The sequence below is a fragment of the Prunus mume genome, linkage group LG8 (assembly GCF_029339155.1).
Source record: "Prunus mume cultivar Tortuosa linkage group LG8, ASM2933915v1, whole genome shotgun sequence".
Taxonomy (NCBI): domain Eukaryota; kingdom Viridiplantae; phylum Streptophyta; class Magnoliopsida; order Rosales; family Rosaceae; genus Prunus; species Prunus mume.
This window is the reverse complement of record NC_142705.1, coordinates 9,929,866-9,954,159: the sequence shown is the minus strand read 5'-3', so window position 1 is coordinate 9,954,159 and position 24,294 is coordinate 9,929,866. Positions and strand designations below refer to the sequence as shown.

Genomic DNA, 24,294 nt, shown 5'->3' with positions numbered 1-24,294 from the left:
CGACAAAAATAAATGAAAAAATATCTTCAATAAGTCGGCAATAGATTCAGGATTTCAAAATTCAATACACGCGGTTAAAGAAAAGTTAAAAGAACACATAAATTCGTTATGACATGCATTATTCTTAGAATGACAAATATTTAGGTAGTAAAAAAGGGGATGTTTTCCAAGTATTTAGAGAAGTAGTATTTGAAGTTTTGGGGTAAATGTGGTTAACCATTATATTAGAGTTACAAACTCTACCTTGAAAATTAGTATTTGTATATATGTATACATGTTATGTGCTATGCAATGTATATATATTTTAAAAATCTATACGTGGCTGGATTTACCTGTACAATAACAACAGTAAAAAGATGGTACACAGTAGAAACATGAAAACAGTAAAAATACAGTCTTCATTACCTTTCTCCATATAATTTACTTTCCTTTTTTTTACAAAAAAATAAAAAACCAGCCTAAAATTCACAAAACGACTGAGATTTGGATAATCCCAAGATGGTTTTGAAATAATTTTCACGTTTTGATGGGACCCACGATATATACGGTGGGCCCAGGGCCTTCAAAATAATCAGTGCCAGAATGGAAAGAGTGAAATAGTGTTTTGGTGTTAGCTTGTCTTCTGTACCCCTTTCCTCTCTCTCACCCATCTTCGTTTCCTCCACATCTCACCGCAACATCCCCCAAGGGTTTCAAGGGTTTTTCGCTCTCCTCTCTCAGATTCCTTCAATCTCTCCCCTTCCCTCAGATTTGCTCGCTAAATCTGGCCCCAATGCGTTTGTTGGCGAAGCTCCATCAGGTACTGATCTTCGTCTCTCCGATCTGCTTTGCTTTAAGCATACTCATTTCTTGAGATTTGAGCTCCAGGAGCTTCAGGAGCTCAGGGAAGCTTGGCATTTTCCGTTTATTTATTGTTTTTAACACAAAAAGAATCATTTTTATTTTATTGTTAGTTATTGGCTTTGTTTGTGATTTGGTTTGATTTATTTGGTGGATAAATGGGAGGTGAATCTTGTCTTGGTGATGGGCAAGCGGGGGGGAAGCAAATCTATGCAAAAAAAAAACTGATTAAACTTAAAAACTAGAAGAAACTAGAAAGATGGCAACTGGGTCTAGCTTCATATTGTTTGTATTTTGTTAATTTAAATAAAGGAAAATAAAAAAAGTTTTAATTTTAGAATAGTCTGGTTCTTTTTTATTTAAAAGGGTACTTGTTGTAAAGATTAATGTGTTATTTTTATGGCAAAGGTGCACCCTTTATACCCCATTTATATTGATTGGAAATCTGTTTTTGCTGATGTTTTTTTCCTTCTGATATGACTTTTATGTGATGTTGAAATGATGCTTTGACTGTATTTTTAGCATTTTCAATGCTAATAATGTTTGGTCAAGCAGTGTTGTAATGTTGTGCTTGTGACTGAGTGGCTCATCCTTACTTCCATTTGTACAAATAAGTGCAAACAGCAAATTACCTCTGCCTTTGATTGACTAATATTTTTTCATTATTTTTTGATAATTTCAGGGCATGGATTTATTATATTTCGAAGTGAAAAGACATATAGCATGATGTACGCAGTTTAGTTTTATATGGTACAGAACAGTCTAAGTCACAACTTGTGACTTGATAACTCAGAAGCTTTACCTAAACGGCTTCTCAAGGAGCTGATCATTATAAACTTGCTGGACTATAGTCTTCCTCGTTTTGGTACTTCTGGGTTGGGTAGGGGTGACAAAGATCAGAATCTCCACCTGGAAATGGGTTCATTTACGGGTACTTCTGAAATTGTTGAAGCAACAGACGAGCTGACTACAGGTCAATTTTCTCTTGGAATAGGTAGACCAAATTCTGGATTTAGTAGGGGTGACAGAGATCGGAAGCCTCCTGTTCTAAAACTGGGATACAAGGATTCTCTAGAAGATGATATTAATAAGCTCTTCGAGGCAATCAATCTCAAAGCTTCATCCAAGGGTTCAGATAATTCGAAGCAAGCTGGCACTAGCCCTTTATATAAGAATGCCTTGAAGAAGCCAATTACAGTGGGTGTGTCTCGCTCACCAGGGATTGGGAATTCAGAGCCAGCAACTCTGAAGCAGGCGTTAAGGGAACTCTCTATTACCAAGGCATCAGAAATGGCTGCTATGAAGCGGTTATCAAAATTGACAAGTCCTTCAAGAGCCTCTGAAGCTGGGAGGATCAAGACATTGTACAATGCAGTTGTAGTTGAAGCCAGTACATCTGGCCCGTCCTCAAGTGAAAATAGGGGAAATATGGTTGAGATCTCTCTGGTGCCAGAAGAAAGCATTTCAAATACTTGTGAGAATATGCCTGAGGATCCTCAAATGGCCAAGATGAAGTCATCAAGCCAGAGCGCACATTCTTCTCCTCGATTTGCCATCGGGAAAACAGAAAATAATTCTGGGAGCACAACATTGCAAAATGAAAGTACGTCCATGCTAAGGACAGTTGGGGTGCAAACAATACAGGCAGAACTGGGACAGACAGAGAAAATTGAATCTTCAAGTGACCATATTTCAGAACTTGCTGAAAACATTCCTGCGAAAACCATGTTACCGACAAAAATAAAGGCGCAGCTGGGGAAAAAGAGAAAGTTAAATCTACAAGTGGTAACACTTCAGTAGTTCAAAATGTTCCTGCAAAACCCAAGTTAGCAAGTAAGGTATCAGCTGCAAAACCAGGGCGGAAAGTCAAGTTGCATGCAGTACCTTCTTCATCTAGTTTGGTCAATGGCAATACGACAAGCAAACTATCCAGAAATACTCTCCGCTCCGTAAAACCAGCCAGCAGGAATAGGATTATCATAAAGAAGAAGATAAGGCAGGATTCAAGTTCTGTGGCCTGCAATTCTAGTAATTATAATGAAGTTGATACTGATTTTGATCCTTGCACAAGTCAGCTGGTTTGTGAGAGATGCCAATGTACATTGAAAGGTGCTGGCAAACAATCAAATCAAGGTTCTTTGGTGCCCCAGTTTAACAGTCTTACTGCAGAAGTAAACTCAAGTAATGTGCACACAGGTCCGAGTAAACCAGGCTTCACCTTAGACAGCAGTAAGACTGGCAATACAGGGGGAGCTGACATCATGAAAGCAAAAAAGAACCCAAAATCAAAAGAAAAAGGGGAGTTCTCCCAAAGCTCAAAAAGTAGCCAAGAGTATAGTAGTAGTACAAGTTTGAGTGATGAGAGCAATATGAGTGGGTCTAGTTGTAGCAATAAGCCTCACATGTCAAAGGATGTGAGGTGGGAGGCCATCCGTCACGTTCGGTTGCAGCATGGAGTCCTGGGCTTGAGACACTTCAATCTTTTGAAGAAGCTTGGTTGTGGAGACATAGGAACTGTATATCTTGCTGAACTAATTAGTACGAACTGCCTTTTTGCCATAAAGGTAATGGACAACGAGTTCTTGGCTAGAAGGAAGAAGATGCCAAGGGCTCAGACTGAAAGAGAAATACTGAGGATGCTTGATCATCCTTTTCTCCCTACACTGTATACCCAATTCACATCAGATAATCTGTCATGTTTAGTTATGGAGTATTGTCCAGGTGGAGATCTTCATGTCCTTCGGCAGAAGCAGTCGGGAAGGTGTTTTTCTGAAGCAGCGACAAGGTAGAAAAATTTGAAATAAGATCTATACATATCAGGGCATGCATTTTGTTTTGGATGCTATTGTTACACTATTTTTGAGAAATTGCTACATGACATCCTCATTTTTCCTGGTCATCTCTTATAAATTATTGTGTGAATGGAAGCTCTAAAGAGCTTCCATTGTACTATGTAATTCAATTGGGAAACTGAGCATTAGATTCGCCTCTAATCTACTATCTGTTTCTATATTAAATTAGGGCTGGAATTTTACCTGAGATAACTTAGCTAAATGGATCTTTCTTATAATTGCTCATTCTTATGTTCTGTATGTATTTCTCATATCGCACCATTGCAAACTAATTCAAGACACTTTGTGTTTACAGGTTCTATGTTGCTGAAGTTCTCCTTGCTTTGGAGTACTTGCACATGCTTGGGGTAGTTTATCGGGATTTGAAACCAGAAAACATTCTTGTGCGGGAAGATGGTCACATTATGCTCACAGATTTTGACCTGTCTCTAAGGTGCACTGTCAGTCCAACTCTTTTGAAATCACCTTCATGCGATGCTGATCGTGTAAAACTGTCTGGTCCATGCACACAATCTAGCTGCGCTGAGCCCTTCTGCATGGAACCCTCCTGTGACGTCCCATGCTTCAGCCCTAGGTTTTTACCTACTGCTGCAAAAACAAAGAAGTCCAAAAATGACTCTGCAGCCCAAGTCAGATCATTGCCCCAGCTTGTGGCAGAGCCTACTGATGCACGGTCCAATTCCTTTGTTGGGACCCATGAGTACTTGGCTCCTGAGATCATCAAAGGAGAGGGTCATGGAGCTGCAGTTGATTGGTGGACGTTTGGAATCTTTCTTTACGAGCTTCTATACGGCAGAACACCGTTTAAAGGCATCAACAATGAGGAAACATTAGCCAATGTGGTGTTGCAGAGCCTAAGGTTCCCGGAAGGTCCAATTGTTAGTTTCCAGGCTAGGGATCTCATCAGAGGGCTGTTGGTAAAGGAGCCGGAGAATCGGTTGGGATCAGAGAAAGGGTCTGGTGAGATTAAGCAACATCCTTTCTTTGAGGGCCTGAATTGGGCCCTAATACGCTGTGCCATCCCACCGGAACTGCCCGAGTTTTGTGATTTTGAAGTTCCAGACATGCCTGCTGCTCAGGAGAATACCAAGTATTTGGAGTTTAAAGCTACGGGAGACCACCTAGAGTTTGAGTTATTTTAGAGGAAAAACCACTTTTTTTAGGAGAAGCTGTCTGCTTGTGTATTATATTACCTCTTGAAAGACCTCCTCCTTTCCGGCTATAACTCATATCTAGCTTTCTGTATATTAGTAGCAGTACATACTCTCTTAAATTGTCAGTAATGGCTGCGCATGTATCATATCAGTTTCAAAAAATTTGTACGACAGCCTCGCATATTATTAGTTATTAGTCTGTTCGGGAATGCCCCATGGCTATACGATTTAATAAAAAAAATTAATAATAAAAAAGGACCCTCCTAGTTGCATTAGTTTGTACCTTACAGATCTTAATAGGCAACATATCCAAAGTAGAATTTAATCTTTCACTATATGATATTTTAATATAAGTTTTATAACATATGTTATTTTTATTCAATAATATGTGAGAATTTTTTGTATAAAACGTGAATTTTTTGTCTTACTAAAAAGTTTGTAAAAATTACATTTATAAAACATTAGAAATACGTACATATATAATACGATTATTGTATATTTGCATTTTTAAAGAAAACGTGAGACGTGTATAGAACACGAGTGTATTGTTTAAAAATATGTATATATATGTATGCATACATATGTAAAAGACTATAGCCGATCGTCTATACTATTTATTAATAAAGACAATTTTTAAAATATAAAAGAGAAAAAAACAGTAACGCTGCCCGGCTGTACAATTTTTTTTAAAAAAAAAATTAGAAAAAAAACGAGTATAGCCCACCGGCTATACTAAAATCGTATAGCCGTGCGGCTGTACGTTTTTCAAATACGAAAAAAAGGACCCCCACCCGTTAGACCACACCCATTAGACCCCACGTGCCAACACATGTCTTTTTTGCAACAAAATTAAAAACATGGCGTAGAGCCGTGCGGCTGTACTCCATTATTTCTTTTTAATAATTTATAACATCTACCGATTAAAGCCATGTGTCCAAAATACGTATAGCCGACCGGCTATACCTTTTTTTAATATAAAAAAGAGGATCCCCCATTCATTAACCGCCACATGTCAACGTCTTTTCTAGAAAATAAAAAACGTGGAGTCTAGCCGCCCGACGGTACTCCTTTTTTCCTATCTTTTTATTAAAAAAATAAATAAACAAAGAAGAACCTCTATGGATTGAAGCCACATGTCAAAAAATATGTACAGTCGCCCGGTGATACCTTTTTTAATTAAAATCATAGTATAGCCGACCGGCTATACCATTTAATCCAAAAATTAATAATAAAAAAGGACCCTCATAGTTGCATTAGTTTGTACCTTATAGATCTTAATAGGCAACAAATCCAAAGTAGATATTAATCTTCCACTATATGATATTTTAATATAAGATTTATAGCATATGTTATTCTTATTCAATAATATGTGACAATTTTTTGTATAATACGTGAATATTTTGTGTCTTACTGAAAAGTTTGTAAAAATTACATTATAAAACATTAGAAATATGTATGTATACAGTATATGTACAATACGACTATTGTATGTTTGCTTTTTAAAAGAAAACGTGAGATGTGCATAGAACACGACTGTATTGTTTAAAAATACGTATATATATGTATGTATGCATACATATGTAAAAGACTATAGTTGCTCATCTATACTATTTATTAATAAAGACAATATTTTAAATATAAAAAAAGAAGAAAAAAAAAACAGTAAACCTTCTCGGCCGTACAATTTAAAAAAATCAAATTAGAAAAAATCGAGTATAGCCGCACGGCTAATCTAAAGAAAAAATAGAGCAGGCCTCTGTGTGAAAATAGTATAGCCTTGCGGATGTACTATTTTCAAATATCAAAAAATAGGACGCCCTCCCATTAGACCCCACGTGCCAACACATGTCTTTTTTTGCATCAAAATAAAAAAAAATATAGCCTATAGCCGCGCGGCTGTAATCTATTTTTTCCTTTTAAATAATTTAGAACCAAATAGTACAGCCGATCGGCTGGACTATTTTTAAATATAAAAACAAAGGCCCCCACCCATTAGACCCCACGTGCCAACACATGTCTTTTTTGCAACAAAATAAAAAACATGGCGTATAGCCGTGCGGCTGTACTCCATTTTTTCTTTTTTTATAATTTAGAACCAAATCGTATAGCCGTGTACTGTTTTTGAATATAAAAAAGGACCCCCACCCATTAGACCCCACGTGCCAACACGTCTTTTTAGCAACAAAATTAAAAACATGGCATATAGCCGTGTGGCGGTACTCTTTTTTATTTTTTTTAATAATTTAGAACCTCTACCGATTAAAGCCATGTGTCCAAAATAAGTATAGCCGGCCAGCTATACTGATTTTTAATGTAAAAAAGAGGATCCCCATTCATTAACTGCCACGTGTCAACGTCATTTTTAGAAAATTAGAAACGTGGAGTCTATCTGCCTGGCGATACTCCCCTCCCTTTTTATTAAAAAATAAATAAATAAAGAAGAACCTCTATGGATTGAAGCCACGTGTCAAAAAATACGTACAACCACTTGGCTATACCTTTTTAAATTAAAAATCGTAGTGTAGCCGACCGGCTATACTATTTAATCCAAAAATTAATAATAAAAAAGGACCCTCCTAGTTGCATTAGTTTGTACCTTATAGATCTTAATAGGCAACATATCCAAAGTAGATATTAATATTCCACTATATGATATTTTAATATAAGTTTTACAACATATGTTATTCTTTTTCAATAATATGTGACAATTTTTTGTGTCTTATTGAAAAGTTTGTAAAAATTATGTGTATAAAACATTAGAAATACGTACGTACATGTATAATACGACTATTATATGTTTGCTTTTTTAAAGAAAACGTGAGACGTGTATAGAACACTAGTGTATTGTTTAAAAATACATATATATATATATATATGTATGCATGCATACATATGTAAAAGACTATAGCCGCTCGTCTATACTATTTATTATTAAAGATAATTTTTTAAATATAAAAAAAAGAAAACAAAGAAAAACAGTAACGCTGCTGTACAATTTTTTATAAAAAATTAGTAAAAATAGAGTATAGCCACGGCTATACGATTAAAACCGTGCAGGCCACTTTGTGAAAATAGTATCGCCGTGCTGTCCTATTTTTAAATATAAAAAGAGGACCCCACGTGCCAACACATGTCTTTTTGGAATGAATTAAAAAGTGAAATATAGCCGTCCTACTCTTTTTCTTTTTAAATAATTTAGAACCAAATAGTATAGCCGTTCGGATATACTATTTTTAAATATAAAAAAAAAAGAGCCACCCATTAGACCCCACGTGCCAACACATGTCTTTTTGCAACAAAATTAAAAACATGGAGTATAGCCGGGCGGCTGTACTCCATTTCTCTACCGATTAAGGCCACGTGTCCAAAATAAGTATATCCGCCCGGCTATAATGTTTTGTAATATAAAAAAGAGGATCCCCCATTCATTAACCGCCACGTGTCAGCATCTTTTAAGAAATTAAGAAACGTGGAGTCTAGCCGACCGGCTGTACTTATTTTTTCCTCTCTTTTTGAAAAGTTTGTAAAAATTACATGTATAAAACATTCCCAAGGCCCAAGGCCCATCTTTTGATTAATTAAATATATTAATTAAACATTATGCATTTAAGAAATGGCCATACCCACAAGTTACTCAATTGGGCCACTTGCATAATCAATACATTCTATTCTATTTCCGAGAGTAAGTTTTATAAGGACTTCCCAGGATCTCTAGTGTTCCAATGTGGGAGCTCAAACATGTTTGCAATACATTGTTAAACCATTAGGCATCTAAATAATCACTATTAGTATTATTCATGAACAAATTAACTAGCAAATATACTTCACCAAAAGTCACCTTTAATTTCTAAAAACAGTTCTTTATTTTTAACACAATAAAAAATTATTCTTCTTCCTTTCATTGAAACGTTCTTGTTAAAAGAGTTTTGTATCACTAAAATTAACCCTAAACTTATATATATTGTTCATGAACGATGCATAAACAAATGAATTAGCTTTCAAAAAATATGTCTGGAATTAACCCTAAACTTTAATAGCAACGCTAACGCAGGGAGAGGACCTTTTCATGGCTTCTTTTCTCCCACGCATTCCTCTCCAATATCAGATGGTTTATTTTCATGGCTACGTCGACAAGTTGAGGAGGAAATGCGACTTATTTGTTATAGTTTTTATTGTTTTTATTGATTCTCCCTCATTATATAAAATAATAATATAAAAACTTTTTTATTAAATTAACTGATTAGGTATGTTAAATATGAGTTTATTGTTAAATTTTAGGATTAACTGATTGGCTATACTCTTTGAATATATTACTATTTAAATAAATAAACATCTTTTCCATTAGAAATTAAATTTAAAAAAGGAGGAAGAAGCTCCATGAACAAAGTTGTAAACTTGTGTATATTGTCTTACAGACGGAGTGTCGGAAAACCAGAGCATGGCTTCTTCAACTTCAGACGACGACTTCATCACCGTCGTATGCAGTAACCCCAATCCAATTCAAGCAAACACCACCAGCACCGATATAGAGATTCTAATTTCAGTCACGAATATCCCAAGCTGGGATTTGCCATCAATTCTCTGTCACCAAACAGTCAAAGTTCATGCCCATCGGAACAGGTGCGTGGTGGCTTATCATTTTCTCACTCTTTTTCCGTTTGTTTCCCGGAAAATACAATGAGGGAGAATCAATTTCCATCTTTGCTTGCAGGCTAATTCAACACTCATCGTATTTCAATGGCCTCCTAAGCGGGAGCTTCAGGTAATCAATTTCGATCACTTTCTTCTTTGAAACTGAATTCAACGAAGCCCGGAACTTGAAGTTGTGCTTTTTTCAATGTAGATTATGATTCTTCGAAGAAATGAACAAGTTTTATTTTTCTTGAATTTGGATATTTTATCATCCCCTACATTTTTATTCTAATCAATTTTGTTTAATTGCTTCTGGCTAAATTGTTGAGAACTTTTTGTAGTGAGTCAGGCCTGGACTGTATAGCAGTTGAGTGGAACCTGGAAGCATTTCTACACATTCTCAATTGTATATATGACTGCCCATTGGATGTAACATCTAATAATTTCCTCCCGCTTTATGAGGTAAATGAATTAACTATACTGTATGGTAATTCTGACCCAGTGTGTTCTTTTCTATTCTTCGTTTACTTATTTGTTAACTTCTAGTTCTAGTTTGAACGCATCTGCCTTTAAATCACATAAAATGTTTTACAAAGTTAATATTCCTTTGACAATACTGTGTTACGTTTTCAGGGTGCACTTTATTTTGGAGTGGAGATGCTTCTCATGAGATGCAAAACTTGGTTTTCTGAGGTAGTATCAACGGAGGTGCCACCACAAGTACAATTGGATGATTTGATTTCTATTTGGAGCTTTGGTTTAGAGCATGGTGAGAATGATTAGAACAGCAATGTGTATGAAAGACTTGTATTTAAAATTAGTGGTGTCTAGTCTAATAGATTAAATTGGAATGGATTGCAGCCCGTGATTTTCTTCCAGAATTATGTGGGAGCTATCTTGCGAGAAATTTTGTATGTCCTCAACTTGTATTTATATTCTCTGCAGCCTTCTTGTGCCCAATTTTTCGTAGTAGTGACTTGTGCACTATCAGATTAATTGTTGAAAATAGAATTATGCTTCAGTATTAACTCACACATAGAGGATAGTGGCGGGTTGTAGATTCATATTGACTTGATATGGAGTAGAAAATTATGTTTTATTGTGAGGCACCATTTTAGTTGATATTCCATATGATATCACTTTAGATTGTTTTGGTTGGGTTTTCTCTTGACTGCCAACGTTTGTGTTTAGTCATAATATTGCACTTGCAAGGTCTAAAAGAAAAAAGAGGGTTCTGTTAGAGATGGCTAGGAAATGAGAAGGATATAAGAGCTTAAGTGAGCCCAAGAGGGGCATGGGTAGAAGCAAAGAGAATTGACATGATTACTGAGGATGTAATGGAGGATATGATTTTAGCATAATGAAACACATCAAAGAGCACCATGATGTTGACCTAATAGTCTCCTGACCACGTGGCACATGCGCACATGCACACATGGATTTGTGGCTACTAATCTTGGTTAAACTGAAAACAGATGCCTCCATATATTTCTTTACGATCAAGTTGTTGTTAATGGTTGAATAGGAGATTGTTATCAATTAAGTTGCATCAGATCCTAGGGACTCGTATACAGGCTTATGAATTCTGTGCTTTGTGCAATATTTGTTTTCACTGTGCTCAACCTATTAACTACGTGAAGCTGACCGATTATTGTTTGGTTTTCCAGATGTGGGCCATATCTATGAATTGTTTTGTAGATATTCCATACGACTTATTACTATCTTGCGTGAAGCACATGAATTTGACAGTAGACAGGTCACTTATCCTTGGACTGACCTAGTTAAATTTTCTGTAAGATATCTTGGCACACTGATATCTTAGACTCTTAGTGGTCTTTTACAGTGAGATGCATCTTTCCAATGCACTCTAGTTTGGATCGATGCTAACACAGAATGCATGGAAGGCTTGAGCAGAAATGAAGATGTCTGCACTGGCATTTTGAAACAGGTACAGATTGAAAATGTTCCAGTGTATATGTTGAGGACCAATAGAATATATATCCTGGGAAGGTGACTTGTTTACCCAGTATCTCATACTACCATTATTATATTATAGTCCATGATCTTAAACCGTGAACATAACTCCATACTAGTTTTAGGAAAACACAGTCATGTGAGGTATAACAAATTTGACAGCTGATTTTGTAGCCTGCATGTAATGTGTTTATTCACATGTTGAGTTGGGACATGCAATATTATAAAAGTTCATTAATTGTGCTACCAAATTGATCCCTCATATTTTTGTAATTAAATATGTTGAGGATTTGTTCGATAATGTATGTGTCCATTATTTAGTTAATCATAAAGGTACCTCGTCTGTCTTTGCACCTTGAACTTGTTTCTGTTTATTGTCTGTAAATTTGCTTTCTGGAGTTTATATGTTAGGTAAAAACCTAAGTAAATGATGATTTAGGTCGTTTTCAGTAGCATTAATTTTTTAATTTTATCCATTCATAAACCGAAAATCTGAAATAGTAATCTGGGTGATTCTATGTATGCCTTATCAGGAATTATTTATTTGTCTAATATTTCTATTAATTGTTCTGTTATTGCTGTTAAACAGATCCGTTTAAGCCTTTTGCCGTTGTGGTTTGCTGCAGGTATGCTTAATTTTCTGATGTTAGACATAGGGCATTAATACATACTCATTGCCTTTGTCCTATCCATTAATTACATAAAATGATTGGGTTATTTTTTCAGAGAAAAGAAGTTCTTGTCATTTTTCTAAGTTTGCTGATGAGAGCATTGATTCAATTTTCAGACTACTGAGAATTCCATCCACTGGCTCAGTAGATGCCTTAGGAGCCAGTCACTTGCATGATTTACGCATTCGGCTGACAAAATTTTCTAAGGTAGTCCTGTCACTATCTCTACAAGGACCTCAAAAGGCAATTTGGCAAAGGTTTTGAACTTTTGTTTTGATTTTTTTAAGGAGGGTTCATGTGACTGAAGATACATCATACAATGGAAAATAAATAAATAGCATTTTGGTGTTTTCGCAAAACCTACGTTCTGGAAGGGGGAATAACAAATAGGACTTGTTTTCTTTTGTATTTCCATCTCCATTTGTAGTGGATTCAATCTCATTTCTGGGTTCAGTGGTATGAAAGGTTATAGAAGGGTCTTTCAGATGAAGGAAGGCAATAGTTCTAAGTGCTTTACACAGCACAATTAAGGGAGGTTATAGGGGTGTTTAAGTTCTAGCATGCAGTGCAAAGACTACACAAACTTTGAATTATTAGGAAAAAGGAGAGAGGTATTTATGTTGTGAAACTATTGATTTATTAAATACAGGATAAAACATAGATCCTTGTGGTATATAGTTTCCTAATATCTGTAACTTTTGACAAACAGTATTGGCAAATAGTTTCCCAATGTAGCATGCTTATCTCAGGGTCCTACTGCCCAGTGTTCATGATTGCATAACTCAAGTCTTTTCTCTTTGTGCAGAGAGTAAACCTTTCTAGTTGTTCACAGATAACGTCAGCGGTGCTACTTTTGTCTTTGCTTCCTTCTGCAAACAGTATCGACTACATACTAAGGGGTATTGGGCAGTCACCATTCAACCTTGAACGTCTCGACAGAGATCAATGTTCGGAAGTACTGAATTTGTTGCCGACTTTGTCTTTTGAAGCAGTACAAGAGGTGGATATTTCCAAGTGCCCAAGGTTGCATCTTCAATCTGCCATTGAGTGCTTCCGCAAATCATTTCCATCTTTAAGAATACTGAAGGCAGCTTTTCTTTTGAAATTCAAGATAAGCACTTTGCGCAAACTGGTGCGGAAATGCCCTATGGTCTGTGAAGTTGACTTAACCACTGACACTAGTCCAATTATATCATCACAAGTGTCCATTGTATCCTCAAGTCCAGCTATAACACCACAAATATCAAATTTGTCCTTAAATGTTCGGGATATGACTTCTTTTTACAACTCTGGACTATCGATAGCAAAACTCACATTGGAGGGCCGAAATGATCTCTATGGTGAGATAGTTTTCAATAACTTTTCCAGACTTGTATTGAATAGAGTCATTAGTGCTTCATACCTCAAAAAGATAGTTTGGCATACGCTCTGATGGGATTGGCAATGTCACTGTCATTTGTTAAACTTTTGGACAAAGTTATGGGAAAATGGTTCCCATTCTATTGCATATAAGGCAAGAGTTCATTGTAAAAGTCCATAAAAGGGAATTTTTGGCATATCTAAAGCATGCTATTGATGACAGCATTCACTGATATATGACTGCTGCAATAGTGAATAGTATCTAAGTATTGGATTCTTATTTTGAGTATTTTTCGTTGACATTTAACTAGCCAAGGAAAGGTTCAATATTGTGAATGCATAGTTGCACACACATGCAGCATATAATTGGGAGATACTTATTTTTCCGTTTTATGTTGTCGCCTGATTTTGCATCATTGGTTGCCCACTAACTCTTCCTTATTATGCTTATTACAGATTCAGATCTCCAGTATATCTCCAGATTCTGTGTCTCCTTGCAATACGTAAACCTCAAGGGGTGTACTTCATTAACTGATGTTGGCATAGCAAGTCTTTTACGCAGATGTATTAAGCTACATTCTGTTTTAGTTTGTGATACCTCTTTCGGGATAAATTCAGTTTTAGCTCTTTGCTCTAGCTCCTCTAATCATATTGCTGTTGAACAAATTGAAAAGGAGCTTTTGGATTCCTGGCACTTAATCTTCAAATACTTCATATGGGCAGCTGCAAGTGTGAGTGCCATTTCCCTTGTTATTCTTGTTTTCGAATTTTATGATTCGAAGACTTATTTTCATGAACATTCTCATTCTCCCCTACTTCAAAAATGATGCCAAAGGGCATGAATAAAGTAATAAACACATGTTTCCGTTTTGTGTTTCTTTTGACAGGCAGAAATGCTAGGGTTTTGTATAGGGCACCATTCATCTATATAGTTCACAGCAAAATATATGAATAGCTTCTCTACCTACTACTTTTACTTCCATATACAACAAACAAAACCTGAGAGACAAAGAACTTTGAACTGTTGGAAGTACTTGGCATTTGCTTGACAAAAAATTAACTTAACTTACTTGCTATTCGTTACTTTAGGTTAGTAATATGCCCCGTTGCCTTTTTCTTTCTGATATCTGTTGTAATATGAAATATAATTTCTCACCATTGACCAGTTACACAATTTCTGTTCTCTGTGCTGAAAAGATTGCATTTAATGATGATTTGACAAAAGTTAGACCTAAGAAGTTGAGAAATGGTTGTGCAACAACTCCAGTCAGTTGAAATCATGGCTTCTAAGTTGCATGAATTTCATTTTCTAATGGACCTAGGAATTTAAATGCCTAAAATTTCACCGGAACACTTGTATGATCACATTTTTTTTCCTCAGGTGTTGACGAAACATCTCTTCTAAAGCTTATGTCTCAAATGCAAAAGCTGAAGAGTCTTTGTTTAAGTGATACTCACCTTTCTGATGGTGCTTTATATAGTTTCAGAGGTTCTTCCTTGGAGGTGCTTGATATTTCTAATACTGTGGTGAGTCATCAAATTTATCGGAACCTAGTCCTCCATCCCTACATATTTCATCAAATTTATTAGTTTCATGGCTATGTTCCTTTAATGGGTAAATTAAACCTACAACTATAATCTGTATGCCCCTAAGGATTCTTATGCATCTATCAAGTCAATTGGCCTTGCACATAATCCTTGTGAGTAATAAGATAGACAACACACTGCTTCTTGCATCTCTTGTTTATAAACTTTATATCATTGGAGAATCAACAGAAGGATTTTCATATAGTAATATTTTTAAAATCCAATGAATTTGGTTATGGATATAAGACATCGAGTTTGGATGACACAGCTGACTAAACAAAAACAGGCAATTATCTATGTCCCTATTGTCGTTGCAACTCTGGTAATTATTGGCTTGTAAATTTCAGGTTTCAAATGCTGCTGTAGCTTATCTTGTCGGTGGAAATCCAGGTTTAAAGTGTCTGAAAGCAAGGGGCTGTAGGAATTTATCTCAACAGGAAAGTGATCCTCAAAAGAGAGAATTTTCTTTCTCCTATTCTTGCAGAGAACTGCATAATGAAATAGGAAGAACTTGCATGTTGGAAGAAATTGCACTTGGATGGGGATTTTCTTATGCCTCTTTGGAAGCTCTGAAACCTGCAATCACATCACTGAGGAAAATAACTGTGGGCTTAGGTGGATTGTTAGGTGAAGATGGACTGAGGAAACTACCAACTATTTGTCCTATGCTAGAGTCGATTATTCTTTATTTTCAGGTATTCGTGATAGTGGATTTGGAGATAATTGTAGGCAATAACTATGACTTCCCCTGTGGTTTATTCTGTTATACATCCATTAGCTGTGACATCAGGAATATAGAATGCTCATATGATCTTGATTTTGGGATAATTATTTTTGCAGTATGAATTTTGCAAGAGATACACTTACCCTTTAGATCTTGATGAACTTTGTACTTTAGCAGGCTCTTCGTTATAACCTATTGGGATATCTTCTAGTGAGACTAGTTATATTCAGACCCTATTTGTGGATTTACTTCAGAATCTTATCAGATAAGATCTTATATGATCTGATCAGTATGTGTTAATTGTTGTCTCGTTGGGTATATGCATGTTGGTCATTCTAGAATTCACTGAATTAGAATTCTATTTCTTCTTCTTTTAATTTCAAAAATATATGTTTCTCTTGCATCAAAATACATAAGAATATAAAATACTGTCATTTGTAAAATGATTTCAGTTCTTTTACAGGTAATATCTGATAGAGCCATTATGAACATTATGGCAAACCTGAAGAAGTTGGTAGTTTTGGCTTTCTGTCACTGTCTTGGTGATATATCTATTTTAAGCTTTAAATTTCCTATGCCTAACCTGAGGAAGTTAAAGCTTGAGCGGGTGACCCCTTGGATGAACAACAATGATTTGTTTATTCTTACTCAAAGCTGTGCAAATCTTGTTGAGCTTTCGCTGCTAGGGTGTACGCTTCTGGATTCAGGTTAGGAGTTATTTATTTCAAAGGGTATCATTTGAGCCTAGCATGTAGACATTTCCTTAGTCATATCTAAGTCATGATCCAATTTCTCAATAACAAGGAGCCCTTGTTCTTGGTTTCTTTCTAGCATGTTACGGGGATTTCCTTTCCTTGCCTTATCTGTGTGTTGGTGTACCTCTAGATCAATAATAGTAGCTACTTTTATTTTTTTGAAGAACCGGAAGATAATTGATATGCCATTTACCTTGCTGTTCTGTCTTGTTTGCAGAGTCTCAACAAATAATTTCGCAAGGATGGCCAGGCTTGGTGTCTATCCATCTTGAGGTTTGCCATTTCAATTTTCTAATGGCTGGTTATGAGAGTTTTGTTGGTTCTTCTGTACGTTTTATGATAATAAGTGGAAGCATGACTAGCGTGGTTTTGCTATATAAAGTGTCTTCTTCATCTTCTTTTTTTGGCTGTGTGAAGAAATTGTAAAGATCTACATATTATTCTTGTTCTTATATGTGTCAACGATTGGTTTCATTTGACGCATAATTATCAGTGTGGCATGTATGTTTACAAATGTGATCGGTTTTGATGTTTAGGAGTGTGGAAGAGTAACAACAATGGGGGTTTCTTCTCTTCTCGACTGTAAAGCTCTTGAAGATCTCTTGCTGCGTCATAATGTGAGATTTTAATGACTTTCCTTTTAATGACAATAGTTAATACCTTAATGTTATGCCGCCACTATTTATATTGCAATTGGAACATGGTATACCATCCACTACTTATATGTTGATCCATATTATACAGGGTCCTGGGTTGCAGAGAAGCTTTATTTTTGATGCCGCTTCGAAGGTAATAGTAATACCACTGTTCTTGTTTTCAGGTGTATTCAACTTCATGAATCAAGTTTAACGGGTAATAAGTTAATAATGACTGTGTGCCTTACATGTTGAATGCAGTTGCCAATGCTTAGGAAAGTGTCGCTGGACTTTTGTGATGCAGCTGAAGGTGATTTTGACATTCCAAATGTAAGTTAAGAAAAATCTCCCTTGCACGCACGCACGCTCGCACACACACACACACACATTATGACTGATTTTTGCTCGGTGTTTGTTTCGAAACAACCGAAAGGGTTAAGATTGGCCTAATCCATTTTGTTTGGTACAGTATGGAGATAGGCATTTCTTAAGTACTCTCAAGATCGCAAAATGCAAGCTTCAGAAGGGCCTCAAGGTTTCATTTGTTAAGGCTCCTAGGAGGCGGCAAGTCCACAAGGAAACACTTGTACTGGTATGGAACAGCAGCACTGTCACTAGAACAGTGGTGAAGGAAAGACTCTAGTGAACAACATGTGGTGGTGGTGATGAACATGATAGATTTCTTCTGTAAAATATACAAGTATATGCATTATGACCCAATAAAAAACCTAGAGTCAATTCAATCAAATTATCAGTTTGAGAAGCACAAATAACCGAGCCAACTTCATTCCATCAATTAATAGTTTGATCAAAATGCAGCAAATCTAGTCATCCACCAACTTCATAGTGCAAAATTTGCTAAAAATACACATAACCCGAAACCCAAAATAGATGGTCCTACTTTTAAGAAATAGTCGAGTTCAACAAACTAATAAGTAGTGATACTTTTCTTTCCAATATTGAAATATGCCTCAAGTCCGAATTTTACTCTCCTGTTAATCAACAAAATGATCGATAATTGAGTAGCTACGGTTGCGCTTTTAAATTTCAATCAGAATGTTGGGCCGTGAACGACATGTCGTCTATGGGTTGGGCTTCATGGATTGACCTTTTTGGATCGAGTTTTCTATTTTTGTTTTTTTCTTCTTTTGGTCGGAGATGGATTTCTATTTGAAATAAAAGAAAATTAACGGAAATAAAGTTGGGCAAATTCTCTAGTCTAGGGCCTCTTTCCTTCTGCTCAGCCTGCCTCAGTTCCCGCCACAACGCCATCGTCTCCACAGCCTTCTCTTCTCTCCGTCAGGTACGTAACACAACTGTTGCGAAATAAAATTATGTGAGTTGTGCTTGTGATTTCGAGATTTTTCTCTTTTAGGTTGTTTCAATTTCTAAAGTATATGAATTTTTCTGAATTTAAAATAGTGGTTTATTAAATTAAGGATTTAGGGTTTGGGTTTGGATTATTGATCTGTGGCTACGAGAGCACTTTCTGCGCAATTTTTTTTTATTTTTTTTATTTATTTTTTTTTCCGCTTAGGTACTTTAGCCGTCATCCTGGGTTTTATTTCTCTTGTGAGATTTTGGGTTTTACATTTATATCATGCTATGCATGAATAGCTTGCCTCTACTTTTTTTTTTCTTTTCCTTTTTCTTTTCTGCCATGAAAGCTAGTTATTTTTACACAACTGCTATTCAGAGTTGTGGCATCTTGTTTTCAACAATGGGAATTTTTCTTTTATTCCTGCATCTTTTGATGTACTTACCCTTCCACTATGATTGATGGTTCATATATATATATATATATATATATCACATTACTCCACTTGGGCTGATTTATATGTTTGGTAATTGTTGGGTATTTGAGTTTGTGTGATTCTGTATATAATGAATAGATATGAAAGTTAAATACAGATTGTGGCATTTACCGTCTTATATGTTGTGGAACTTGCAAATGATTGATTGTTCTTTTTGCATGATGCATTGAGGAAAATTTATTTCTCTAACTTGTGGGAAAGATGTGCTGCTTAAATGTGGAAGGCGCCTTTGGAATTTATAGACTATTAATTCATCATATGTTTCCACTGATGACAGGTAGAAAATGCCTAAGGTGAAGACCAACCGAGTCAAATACCCAGAAGGTTGGGAACTGATTGAGCCAACTATTCGAGAGCTACAAGCAAAGATGAGAGAAGGTATAAATCTTCCATGTTTTTATTACATTGTCCACTGAATTCGAAAAATTAATATAAACGCGAAAGGATATGTTCCCTTTATCTTTTGGACAGCTGAGAATGATACTCATGATGGTAAGAGGAAATGTGAGACCTTGTGGCCAATCTTTAAAATAGCACATCAAAAGAGCCGCTACATTTTTGACCTGTACCATCGGAGAAATGAGATATCCAAGGAGTTGTATGAGTTCTGTCTGGACCAAGGCTATGCTGACCGCAATCTAATTGCAAAATGGAAAAAGGTTTGTCTCAGAATCTCTAATATCTTCATCTGCTGCTTGTTTTTATTTATTTTATTGTAGTTTATTTAAATTTGGTTTATTTGTGTATGAAGCTTACTGCATGATACATCAAACTTGGAAATAAGTTGCCTGGTTTTTTTTTTTTTTTTTTTTTGTATTTTACTTTATATCCATGAAAAACGTTTAAATAAGGTTGAAAGAACATAAGCATGAATGTTTAAGATACGGAATTGGAGTAAACATAGCTTTGTTGGAAAATTAGCAAAGAAATACTGATGGAGTTGATTTTGAAATTCTCATGCTACATGTATTGGAATCACATTCTTAATTGCAGGTTGTAACTTGTATGTAAAACTATTGGATAACAGTGACTGTATATTGAATATATAAGGAAAATATTGCAAGCTCGTGTACCTTGTGTCTTTTTATTAAATCTATTATATTATAACTCAAATCTAATCACGTATGATGACAAATGGTTTGTGTTTGAAATTTAGCCTGGTTATGAACGCCTCTGCTGTTTAAGATGCATGCAGCCTCGCGATCATAACTTTGCCACAACATGTGTGTGTCGTGTGCCCAAGCATCTGAGGGAGGAGAAGGTTATAGAGTGTGTGCATTGTGGCTGTAAGGGTTGTGCCAGTGGGGATTGATTAGCGGGTTCTTCATCAAATGTAATACTAGATGGATCTTTGTAATATTTAGCTGATCTTAATTTTCTTGACTCTGGGCCCTTTGCAAATGATATTAGTAATTTAGTAGTATGTTTCTCTTGTTGTGAACCACGGTTGTGATATTCAACTAACTGCAACTTGAAAGCTGAAAGAAATCAATCCCTTGGAACTTCCAAGTTTGCTATGGATGAGTTTAAATGTTCCTTGCGAGGCTTTTGTTTTGTTTCCGAAAATTTGCCGTGATGAATGATTCAAGTTTGCTATGGATGAGTTTAAATATTCCTTGCAATGCTTTTGTTTCTGAAAATTTGTCTTGATGAATGATTCTAATTGCATGTGGAGCATATTTTCTTTCATAAAGATTGACAGGTACCTAAAACGTGCTTTAAGAAACTTCTCACAATATACATAAGAAAATCTCACTGGAGTGCTTATCTTTGTAGCATTGAAATGCGGCTCTCACTAAAACGTTGGGCTTTTACAATTCCACTTTTCCTTGTTCCGCACAAAGAAAAAGAGGGAACAAAGTAGCCATGACCGACCCTACAAAATGCATCCATGACTACCTAAACCCATAGTTTTAGTGCAAACTGACCAAGAATAGTTTGAGAGCATAAATCCGACAAGAGCTAGTTGATGAATCTGACTCTGAAGACTAAAATCGAGCACTTTTACGCTAGTATAAATATATTGTCCACTTATATTATAATATATGAATTAATAACACCATCTGGCCGCATTCCAATATATCATACAATAATTTCTCCCGTGACTTTTCTTGTTTCACAGGTGGGCATCACACTTCGGCTTGTGTGATTACTGTTTTTAATCATGATTGGAGTCGTCAACTTCCCAGGACCCAGTGTATTTCTTCCTTCCATTTTATTTTTCTTCGTTTAATAATAATGAACTTCACTTCTACTACACTCTTTTAGACTTTATTACAAGCTTGGTCGAATAATGACAATCATTCCCAGTTTCATTTGGGTTGTATATATCTCTATCCTCTTGCACATACCAATTTTAGCATCTATAACCTTTGCCAACAATTTGTACGTAAAGGGAAGGACATGGTTTATTCAGTGATAAAAATAAAAATAAAAGACTAAATAAGTTACCCAACAATAAAAATGGAAAAAGAACCTCTGTATTTCTGAAAATAGAAAAAGGTTAGGTTTGAAGAAACTTCTTGAGAGAGAGAGAGAGAGAGAGAGATTGGTTGCAATGAAAAAGCTTCATGCCACTTTGATGCTTTCTTGTCTTCTTTTGTCTTTATTTTCTTTTCTTTTATCAAATAAGGCAAAAGAATATTCAACAACGCAGGAAATGAAATTTCAGAAGAAAGAGAGAGGATCGCAAAAAGCATCTCATTGCCTGCCAATGAGAATGACCTAATAAAAGCAATCAGATAATACACACACCTTGGACCCTGCTGGATTGAAAAAGAGTAAAAATGAGTACCCTTTTAAATATGGCTTGAATTCATATTCAAAAATATGGTTTTGGTGATGTTGGGTTGGTTTGGGTTAGTTTAGAATTTAAAAACTGTCCTCGCTCCCACAGACATTAACTAGAAGTGAATACACTTTGCTTTGTGGAATGTAGTCCAAAATAGGGCAACAAAGAATTTCTTAACCCAAATTTCCCAATGCATTTCAAACAACACATAGTTATTACAAATTAATTACAAACTAATTAACATGATTAAGCCCATGATTAACAAACATATATGGACTTAGCCAAGTTGGTTAGGGAGGATATGTTTTCCACTCTACAGAGTTCGAATCCCCCTTCCCGTAGTATAGATAAGATTTAAGTAAAATATCACTTGTATAAAAAATTAAAAATTAAAAAAAGCATATGGTGCTTCTCTTCTTAGTGTTCAAATCACCCATTCTCTTTAATAAAAAATTGTGGGAACAAAATTTCAAATACTAGTGCTCCACACATGGATTCCAATTATAGAAACTTATATTTTATTTTGAGCAAAAAACAAAGGAGAGAGGATCAAGAGAAAGAATATTAGAATCAAGTCACTTTCAAAATTGACAACAGCTTAGGTTAAAATTTTTTGAATTATTTTAAGCATAAAATCGGACTAGTACAGATTTTATTTAACTAACATATAGTTTAATATTATTATTTTCCTTTTCGTGCAAGGAGCATTTAAAATACCTTCACTCTTGAAGATGATGACAACAAATATGACAGATCGATCAAGCTAGACATTGGGAATGTTCACCATGTGAGCTTGTACCTTCTATACGATCCCTCTCATTTAGGGTTCGTATAATCTGTCCCAACATTTTCTCATACCATCACCTAATTGTTGTTTAGAAAGAAGATACAATAAATGTGATATGAGCAGAGCAGCCAGTAAGCTTTGGCAGAAACATGGTTAGAAATGTTCTCTTATGAGTCGAGTCTATCATACTGTAAGTTTGAATCATTCTCCAAATTAATTTATGTAGATTGTGCTTATGAAATCAAATACAAAGTCATAATCTGGCAACTTAAACACGTGTCAATGAGATAGTGTGTTAATTAGAGAAATGGTTGGCATCTTATGCATGTGTTTGCACTTATATTATAATTAAATTTACTGGCATGATCGACCTGCTTCTCAAAAGATTAAATTATGTCATGCATATCAATGAAATGAATAGATTAAAACCTTAAAATTGGAGCTTGACGTATGATATGCTGCGCTAATTAAAAAAAAACAAATAATACCTGCTTCATATAGCATCAGTCTGATTGACTCAGCTGACTGATGTCTTCTGCAGATTGCTGGATTTTGTCTCTTTTTTATAAAATAAAAAATAAATTAATTTCCCATGATAACAACAACAAGTAGACCTATCCAATCCAGGAGACCCGTGCTTCTCTTTCGTCTTTCCCTTGACATTTAACGATTCCAAATAGAAATTCTTATTCATTCCGCGAATTTGTAATCCGTAATGGAGAAAGTCCCTATATATATTCATAAAGTTTCTTAGATTGTGGAAAAAAAAGGGAACATGCAATCAACCAACCTCCAAGACTAAGAAAAAGGCTTGGATTTGATTTACTTTATAAAAATAAAAAGTAAAACACAAGACTTAGATTTTTAATTATAAAATAATGCATGGTCTCTGTCTCATATCAAAACCCTATTTTCTTTATGGGTATTGCCAATTGAAATTCCAAATTCTAAAGACTTTTTAGAAACGAGACCTTCCATTCGAAATTAAAAGGACCAAACTTATGAGCATAATAAATAAGGTAAGCTGTTTGTCTCTGGCATCCTTTTCTTCCATCAACAAACACAAAGATAGTACCCTTTGCTCATCCATCATACGATCATTCAGAAGTATCCAACGTGCAATCAGTCTCAGAAATTGGACCCACCAAACACCAACAGAGAATTGCCACTTGGCAGTTGCAGTCACAGACTCACATGTCACTACTTAGGTCCAGTTTGGGATTGCTGTCACTTTTAAAAAAAGTTGCTTTGAAAATAATTATGTAAAGTAAAGCAGCTCTGTGTTTGATAAACAATATTTTTAAAGTGCTGTTAGTACAAAAAGCAATGTCAAAACCGTTTGGTAAGTTTTAATATAAAATTGTTGTAACTGTGAATAATGACTAAAATAGACATGATGTTAAAAGTGTTATGTACTAATCATGTGGTAGTAGTGGTAGTGATGGAGTGGAGGTGGTGGTGGTAGGGATGACGCTTGTGGAGGTGGTGGTAGTGACAGCATGGTGGTGGAGGTGGCAGCATGGTGGTGGTGGTGGTGTTGGTTGTGGAGGTGGTGGTGGATGTGGAGGTTTTGAAGGAGGTGGTGGTGGTGGTGGTGGTGGTGGTGGAGTTGGTGGTGGTGGAGGAGGTGGTGGTGGTGGTGGTGGAGGTGGAGGTGAAGGTGGAGTTGGTGGTGGTGGTGGTGGTGGTGGTGGTGGAGTTGGTGGTGGTGGTGGTGGT

General features: G+C 35.7%; 3 protein-coding genes across 3 annotated transcripts; all 3 read left to right on the top strand.

Annotated features, from left to right (window-relative positions):
- The first annotated feature begins 624 nt into the window (after positions 1-624).
- On the top strand, positions 625-5,002 carry LOC103339714 (serine/threonine-protein kinase KIPK2). The gene is given in 4 exon segments (XM_008243051.2): positions 625-799; positions 1,523-2,566; positions 2,569-3,625; positions 3,988-5,002. Coding segments are annotated over 3 exon segments (2,715 nt in total). The 5' UTR covers positions 625-799; positions 1,523-1,755; the 3' UTR covers positions 4,835-5,002.
- A 4,191-nt stretch (positions 5,003-9,193) lies between these two features.
- On the top strand, positions 9,194-17,953 carry LOC103339715 (BTB/POZ domain-containing protein FBL11). The gene is given in 21 exon segments (XM_008243052.3): positions 9,194-9,466; positions 9,558-9,608; positions 9,820-9,940; positions 10,112-10,247; positions 10,340-10,389; positions 11,146-11,234; positions 11,322-11,341; positions 11,344-11,426; positions 12,042-12,078; positions 12,179-12,330; positions 12,929-13,463; positions 13,939-14,166; positions 14,169-14,213; positions 14,864-15,009; positions 15,417-15,764; positions 16,257-16,500; positions 16,766-16,821; positions 17,085-17,165; positions 17,293-17,337; positions 17,445-17,513; positions 17,653-17,953. Coding segments are annotated over 21 exon segments (2,892 nt in total). The 5' UTR covers positions 9,194-9,284; the 3' UTR covers positions 17,827-17,953.
- A 394-nt stretch (positions 17,954-18,347) lies between these two features.
- LOC103339716 (protein BUD31 homolog 1) lies at positions 18,348-20,514 on the top strand. The gene is made up of 4 exons (XM_008243053.3): positions 18,348-18,486; positions 19,275-19,375; positions 19,469-19,656; positions 20,154-20,514. Exons 2-4 carry the CDS (start codon positions 19,282-19,284, stop codon positions 20,307-20,309), a joined length of 438 nt encoding a protein of 145 aa, XP_008241275.1. The 5' UTR covers positions 18,348-18,486; positions 19,275-19,281; the 3' UTR covers positions 20,310-20,514.
- Positions 20,515-24,294: the final 3,780 nt, after the last annotated feature.

What these genes read in the sequence shown, in the direction of transcription:
- LOC103339716 (XM_008243053.3), top strand. Translation starts at nt 19,282, where the DNA reads ATGCCTAAGGTGAAGACCAACCGAGTCAAATACCCAGAAGGTTGGGAA. An exon ending in ACAAGCAAAGATGAGAGAAG is followed by an intron (nt 19,376 to 19,468) that starts GTATAAATCTTC and finishes TCTTTTGGACAG; the next exon opens with CTGAGAATGATACTCATGAT. An exon ending in TAATTGCAAAATGGAAAAAG is followed by an intron (nt 19,657 to 20,153) that starts GTTTGTCTCAGA and finishes TTTGAAATTTAG; the next exon opens with CCTGGTTATGAACGCCTCTG.